At 38.1% G+C, this 8,172-nt stretch overlaps 1 protein-coding gene across 11 annotated transcripts in view; it reads right to left on the bottom strand.

The window, feature by feature from the left end:
* Window positions 1-3,945: 3,945 nt before the first annotated feature.
* The window catches only part of LOC128991568 (trithorax group protein osa-like), a 90,746-nt gene continuing 86,519 nt past the window's right edge, over window positions 3,946-8,172 (bottom strand). For all 11 annotated transcript variants that reach the window (XM_054414568.1, XM_054414579.1, XM_054414578.1 and 8 more), the window contains 3 exons: window positions 6,350-7,500; window positions 5,539-5,875; window positions 3,946-4,978 (listed from right to left, as the gene is read on the bottom strand). In XM_054414568.1, coding sequence (XP_054270543.1) covers window positions 4,574-4,978; window positions 5,539-5,875; window positions 6,350-7,500 — 1,893 coding nt within the window. In that variant the 3' untranslated portion in view covers window positions 3,946-4,573. The remainder of the gene's footprint in view (window positions 4,979-5,538; window positions 5,876-6,349; window positions 7,501-8,172) is intronic.

Raw genomic sequence — 8,172 nt, 5'->3', positions numbered from 1 at the left:
CTTTTGGGACAGTCTGTATATTGTACATAAATTATAAGATAACGGTATTTCGAACCAGCTCACAACGGCGAAGAAGGGCCACCAATTGTAAAAAAATTTGTATTCGTACATGAGAAAAAATTTAGAATTAGAGTTTTAAGTCAGAACGGGGGAAGTAGGCAAAGAACCTCAGAGAAAAAGGTCAAAGTTTAAATGTTTTTTTTCTTCTTGATAACATTACTTAAACCCCAATTTTAAACCATTGTTTAACTTCAGGAGACATTTTGATCTAGATTTCATCTCCTACAACCTTGCTTAAGAAAATATCTGGCAGCGTTACGTTACTGGAGGGGGGTAGAGGCACGGCCGCCAGGTGGCTGTGCATCAGCTCAATAATTCGCCCTTTATTGACTTAAATTTAAATTTATGAACATGAATTTATTAACTTAACATATTGAAAACTAGCTGTTGTACCCGTGCTTTGCAACGGGAAGAGGATACAAAATGCAAAAAAGTTAATAGTACTGCACCCTGTTGGTAAACCTTATAACTTTTTAATGCTATTTAATATCATAGGACCAACTTGTGTAGTTGAAACAGCTGACAAAATTCTTTTATTCCTTTTAAATATGATTACTCATAAGGTTAACATGGGAAACTCCAGAGCCACTGGGGCGGAGCCCGAAAGGACTTTTGAGATAAGAATGCGTCTATATTTTAATCAGGAATGTGAGATATCATCACACCAAATTTCAGACCGATTCGACCAGTATTTTTCGCGTTTACTTGTCACAAACATACATCCAAACTTTCTCATTTATAATATTAGTAGGATAAAGATAAAACATACAGAATTGAAAACCGAAACAATATGAATTAAAATCTATATCCGTACATTTTTAAGCGGAGTCAATATTGTCATAGTCCAGTAACCAATCTTTCGTTAATACACAAATACCATTAGCTGCTTCCAAACAAAACAGCTGTTACAACACCACTTGGGACGTTGCCAGTTTGAAGGCCGCGGCCACTGGAGTTAAAGGCGGCCGTGCTACTTCCTTAGCTGTATGGGCTATTAATTAACAGCTGTGTCTAAGGAATATGTCGGCCTTGCCTTAGTCACTAACAAGACTACAAGATCGCGCCACCATAGATAAAACATACTCCTCAAGCAAACTATTTATAAAATTCTGTTTTTCATCTGCATTTTTTAAACGGTAGTAGATAGAAAGAAAATTTAAATACCTAAAATTGTAGAAAAAGGAGGATAGCAGCTAGCTTACCTTAAAAGTGTGGGTAGGCCATAGAACAAGTAGAAAAACACTGTGCACACAATATTTCGTCCCCTAAGGGACTTTGTTAACTGTTAAGTGTAGAGAAAGAGTTTATGTTTATGGGTTTATGTTTTCAAGGTAAGCTAGCTGCTACCTCCTTTTTCTACAATTTAAAATCCTGGCCTAGAGCCTTTCCTTAAACAAAACTAAATAGGTACGTAAAATGTTTGTATTGTATTTGGAAAAAGGACCTTTCACATGATATGAAATTGGTTGTACCTTGCTATTTAAGAATTTTGAGCTTTCAGCTTTCTTTTATCCTTCAAAATTGAGGTTTTTTTTAATTAGAAAATAACATGGAAAATGCCATTGTAGCTCAAGAATAAGCTTGGAAAGAAATTTGGCACTGTTCCGTTCAGTAGTTAGGGTAATACAGTAGTTAACTTCAAAGTCCTTTTTTAAACGTTTAACATTTTTTTGCACCAAAATGAGCAGGGTGATTAGACCTTTAAATTGATGTATCACACAACCCATGTTTACATTTGAAAATTTCTCAAAAAACACCCCTACCCCCAAATTGGGCCCTTTTCAAAATTTAAAATAATTTTATTAGATTTGCCATGTCCAAAATAGGGGGAAATGAGAACAAACAAGTGTTAAAAGCCCTACCTTTGCACACAACAGATATGGAAGTTTTCATATGAACACCCTGTATATAGCATACAAAATAAAACAAGTTATGTTCTAATCAGCCCATTGTTCACAACAGAGGCAAATCTCCTCATCTGCAAAGCAACACAGCACTTCCATTTACAGTATTTAAATAAAATACAGCACAGGTGAACAGATCCCTTAAACTCCTGGTTTATTTATTTATTACATGGCGTGCACCAATTTACATATTACAATGTCCCAAAAAAAGGGTTTGAGAAAACATTCTTTTTGCTTGAATTTTTAAGCCGCGTTTACACCGTGTTTTTAACAAAAAGTTATTAACATAACAGTATCGCTCAAAAACTTCTCTAAACAAAAGTTAATAACTCGTGTTTTTAACAGAAAATTCCTTGTTATTAACAAGATTTATGTTATCCACCAAGAGTCGGTAAAGATCAAAGGAAATGTGTTATGTTTTTAACAAATGTTAATAACAAAAGTTAATGGTCCCTTTTAGCGCGTTAACTTTTGTTAATAACAGGTCCCTCTCTTCCCCGCAACCCCCGTGCCCAGCATCGTGCTACTGCTACAGAGAGCGCCCTAGTCGCCCCTAAGTACCAACTGCAGCAGACTCTCAACATCACAGCTGGTCATGCGGAGGAAATTCTTTATGCTTCCATCGCACCTTAGCTCACCTGAAAGAGGGTCACGATTGTCTTCTTGCATATCACTCAAACTGTACAAAGTCCTTGCTCTGAGTGATGGTTTCACACAGCATCTCCTAGGTCTCCTTTGGGCAGCAGTAGCCAAAACAACGCACACAGCTGCAGCGAGAACCACGTCATCCTCTCGCACCATTGTCTCATCTACAACTGCTGACTGTGCATGAGCAATGATTCAAGATAGTGGAGTAACTTAATGTTTTTAACATAAATGTTTTTAACAAAAACTGAAGTACAAAATAATATGTTAATAACTTTGTTATTAACTTTTGTTAATAACTGCCGGTTAATAACAAAAGTTAATTAACTTTATGTTATTAACTCCGGTGTAAACGCGGCTTTAATAGTTGAAGCCTCTTAATTTAACAAATATTGTTACTTAAACTGGATCTGGAGCATCCTTTCCAATTTCCATTCCTTAAAGGTAGTGTTTCTCAACTGACGAAATGGACTCTTACTCTTCACATAGGGGTTAGTAGTTGCCGAATTCGTCAGGGGCTGTTTTAACCACATAAAAAACTGACTTGACATTCACAATTCCGCAGCTAGAAAAGAAGGAAACCCAGACTTAGGAAAGGAAATTTAAGTCGGGTCAAAGTGACAACTAGTTCCAATCTGACTTTGGACACATGTTCTTATTGGTCCTTTTTACCTTGGACTAACCCTTACAAAACACAAAACATAATATGACAATTTTATGTGACAACATCACATTTTTTCACCAGCTTTTAGTGGCAGTTTCATTTTACTGCTACATCTTAGAGAGTAGGAAATCAACAGTTATTATTTGTATCTAGTTAATATAATTTTTAATGTTACTTTTTTATGCAACACAAACAAGTGACCTACCTTAATTTTCCTTTTCGTTTTACTGGCTCGACTATGAAGAGTCATATCTCATTCTGTGGCTCTTGATGATGTCACGTAATGCAGTTTTATTTTTTACCATCTCAAACGTTGATAAGGAATTGGTTTTGTTGAAAAGGAAATGCTCAAGGCCAAGACCCTAACCAGTAAACAGAATTCAAGGACAATTACGCCACACTTTTAAGTTGTTTTTTTCTCATTTTGCACAAACAATCATTTTCTAAAGTAAATATATATATATATATATATAAGAAAGCTTGAAAAGGTTGCAAAATATGTGTTTCTTTCAGCTTTTTGAAGCTTGAAGATAATAATTTAGACATTTTTCAATAGCTAATAATTGAAGTACCTATTTTCTTTCTGTTAGAAAATAGTTTCATATCCTCCTTGGTACCAACTACGTTTTACAAAAGGTAAAGGGAGAAAAATAAAATCGTAGCACAGAATTACTAATAATTTCATTATATAATATTTACATATTTATTCATCATCCATTCTAGTCGAAACTTTTTGACAAATTATACATTTAAATAATTATTTATACTAACTGCGTAGATAAAAACATTAACAAAAATTTATAACTCGTAAAAATGACTGATAAATGATCTCCAAAGGTAAGGTAAATATAATCGACCAAGATTTATGTTCACGCATAAGTTTACAGCCTCAATGAACTAATTCATTAAATTTCATTTTTACATACATTTCATAAGGTGAAAAATATCTTACACAGACTATATTACACCGCCGCAGTTTCGAATACACTCGAAAACTTAAAAAAACTAAACTCACTATAAATAAATTATACAACAGATAAAACACGTATAAAAATATTTCATCGCCTATTTGCAAAACGATCGATTCGCTAAAACTCAGTCTGACACGTGCGCCCTACAGTCCTATGTACAACGGCGCCCGCGTATAAAGCATTTGCACGATAATTTCAAACAGACAGTCGCGAGTTAAAAAATATTACACAGCACATAAAATACGAATCACTTTTGAAATTTGAAAGTAAAAAAATCAACACACTGTCTCTTAAGAACAAATTTAAAATCCGTCGTCAGAATCCGGAGACTAAGGCATGTTGGGCTCGGGGGAAGGCGGCCTGTCTGAGACATGGTAGAGCACGCGGGACACGAGCGCAGCGACCTGCTGGTCCAGGATCTGACTCATGACGAGCGCAAGCAGTCGCTGCTCCTGCTGCAGGAACAGCGGTCGGTTGTCCGGGTGTTTGGAGAGGTGCAGCAGAGTGCGCGCGGCACGTCGCAACATGTCCAGACTGGTGCCCATACAGTCAGGGTTGTCTCGTAGGGCGTTGATGCCGAGCTGGTTAGCCACACCCAGGGCACTGGCCTCGGCCTGCTCTATGAAGGCAACCAGCAGTGACACGCAGGGCGACTGAGCTGCGATGATGCGAGCGACGCCGCTGTCAGCCGCAGCCAGGTAGTGGAGCAAGTTGACAGAGAACTCTCTCAACACCTTCAACAATCAAATATATATCTGGTTAGATTGTGAAATATATGATAGACTCAAACAAGGCAATTATATTGAAAAAAAAAAAAAAATGTTTAGGATTTTAGAAACACTTAACACTTGGATGAGAGGGTAACATTGCAGATGGCTGAAGAATCTGAGGGAACTGGTTGCTACGGAAAAGGCCTGGATTTTGGAGGTAACACTTTTTTTATTTACTTGTACTCCTTGATTAAATAAGGTAACTGTAGCCTTAATTTGTATATTTTAGTGTAATATAAAAATTAAGTCAATACATTATTTTCCTTTAACAAAATATTTTACAAGAGAACATACATTTTTACAGAACCATTTTGCCTGGAAGTGCATGCATTTTGCTCCTCTCCTGCTATACCAACCACACCAGGTTAGGTTAGGTATCCAAACTTGGAATGAAAGTGTTTTTTAATGTACAAATAGCCCAACCCAATCTTGTGTGGTGTATAAAACAGCCTAGTGTGGTCAATATAACATTAGAGCACCATTATTTAATAGAAAGAACTGTAGATAATTGTTAGTTGGCTCACCTGCTCCTCACTCCTACACAACAGCCTGGTTAGTGTCGAGCACAGCCTCTCTAGCCGAGAGTGAGGCGGGGTCGCTATCACCAAGTCTACGTTGTTCTCCGTGACACACAGCTTGCAGAGCGCCTCCAGTGCTAGCCGCTGAGGCGACAGTCCACTGGACGGGGCGACTGTGGGGAACGGGTCTTGTCCTTGCGCCGCCGGACACACGGCCCAGTGTAGCAGTCCGTCGAGCAGAGGACGAGACACATCCTCCGAATACAGCCCCAGGTCTACGTAGCCAGCCATGTTGGCCAGACACACCAGCGCGTTCTCTCTCAGATGGTGTAGAAACTCCCACCTGTAAACATTGTAGTCGTTGAAATGCAAGTTATAGATGAGTTATAATCTTCCCCCCATATAAACAAAGTTAAATTAATAGTAGAAACCATGTCTAAAAAGGATTAAAATATTACATTAATCAACTAAACCCATTAACAAGATAAATAAATATTTGTTGTTTTTATAATTATTTGAACAAATGTGCCCACGTTTGTCAATGTGTTGTGTAAAACACTACAATAGTTTCAAAACCAAATTGGTTTATTTTGATCACAATAAAAAAAGATTAGGCCTTATGCATAACAGCAATTAGACAATTCATGTCAAAAAACTAATTGTATTTTTAGGAGGACAGAGGTCCCAGAACATTTGCTTTATTAAAATTGATTCTGGAGCAAAATAGCGTGGAGTAAAATTAAATGGTAACTTTACTAGGCCTACTAAAAGTAATAATTATATATGTTTCTCATAAGTAAATAGCCTGATCACTCACCACCATTCACCCTCGCCTTGCAGAGATGAGCAGCAGTCACCGTAGTCAGCGTCGTCATCTCGGTCATAATTCCTCTGTTTCTGAGTCCTAACAGGATGTTCGTGGTGTAGCAGCAGCAATTTGCCCAATAAATTAAGGAACGTTACATTTTTAGCAAACTCGGCTTCGTTGCCAGGAACAAAGGTTAAATTTCTCAAGATCGTAGAAATACATATACACCGCCTCGCTAACGCGTCTTGACTTTCCGTTACTAAATACAAGCTGGCTTCGTCGCGGCTATAGCACTCGTCTTCGTAATCGGACATCTTTCTCCGCTTTAGTATTCCCGCCGGGTCTTTTATCCTTTCGTCAACTTCCTCGTTTTTCACTTCCGACTCGCTCGGCTCTAACTTTACCCGCGTCAACAAGTCGTTTAACGACCTAGTCCTTTTCGAGTCGGTCTGTTCGTCAGAGTCTTTTTCTCGTTTCACTTTAACATCACATTTGTTTTTGTCGGGCAACAGTCTTACAAACGGCACAAGTCCGAATTCACCTTTAAAACAGGGAATTATATATTTGGTACTAGAATAGTCCGGGACTTCTGGCGTCTCCTCTACTTCGTCTTCGTCCCACACTCTCCGCTTGTCCGACACAAAGACTTCCTCGTTGGCAGGCGTCAGAGTCACAGGATGGCCTTTCCTGGACTGCATCGTGTAGTCGGGTCCACGGATGACTCTCAACCTCTCACCAGGGTCCGGGGGCGTAGCTATGCTGCCGAGGTCAACTGTCTTGCTCTCGGAGGAAGTGCGCTTGTACCAGCGGTGCTTGTCTGCGGTCTCGACCGTCGGCTTGTCCAGCATCTCGGAGAGGGCGTGCTTGAAGTGTTCCAGCAGAACGTCCAGCAGTCCTGGGAGGTGTGCAAGGCCGAAGTACGCGATGCTTGCGTCATCAAACAACAGGATGTTGAGGATGTCCAGTGCCCACGTAGTCTCACCCAGCAGCCCGGAGCGCAGTGACATCATCACGCGCCAGGCGTCCACCGGCGCCACGTCTGTCTTGGTCAGTCTGCGCCGCTTGTACAGTACAGGCTGCACGGCCTCCACACTGTCCATAGGAAACACTAGCTCTCGCTTGACTCCTGGACCTCCCTGCATGGGACCTGACATCTGACCCTGGCGACACAACAAACAACACATTACAACAATGGACTAAAACAAACTTGAAAAAAAATCTAGAAAAATTATTGGAATAGATTGCTAATAATTGTAAAAGCAATAATAGCTGTATGGATAACATTTTTGGTTAGAGACACACTTGTTACTGTACACAAAACACAAGCCATTTTAACATTTATGGATAATGGGTTTGTATCAATTTATTTCTCACCTTAACTTGATGAAGATGTAAAAGTGAGTCTGAAAAACTATTATTTTAAAACTAGGTTAGTAAACTTGCATTATTAATATTTTGAGCTAAAAATCAGTCTATACAATCTTAACTATCAAAAATTACTCAGATCTTTTTTTATTATGGTAACATAATTTTATTTTTTCTACAAATACCTGCATTATTTACTTGAGTTGTTGTTTGAAAATTAAAATTGTTGCATTCATTTAGAAATATTATGAACAGAATTCTGCTATGTTTATTTATTTATTTTTCTTAAATCACCTGATATATTGTATAGGAGAAAGTATATTAGGTAAAACATATGTATTAAAGTTTCATAACTCTTTACAATTTTATCAAGAACAATATGTATAATCTAGTTTATGTTGGGCATACTAGGATACTAAATTATTATTTAAAGAAACCCTAATAAGAATAATATTTTTTTTATGTGC

The sequence above is a fragment of the Macrosteles quadrilineatus genome, unplaced genomic scaffold (genome assembly GCF_028750875.1).
Source record: "Macrosteles quadrilineatus isolate MER2022 unplaced genomic scaffold, UCM_ALF_1.0 Scaffold_4__1_contigs__length_99947679, whole genome shotgun sequence".
In the NCBI taxonomy this organism is placed as follows: Eukaryota; Metazoa; Arthropoda; class Insecta; order Hemiptera; family Cicadellidae; genus Macrosteles; species Macrosteles quadrilineatus.
The sequence above is the reverse complement of the archived record's forward strand: the minus strand, read 5'-3'. Positions and strand labels throughout refer to the sequence as shown.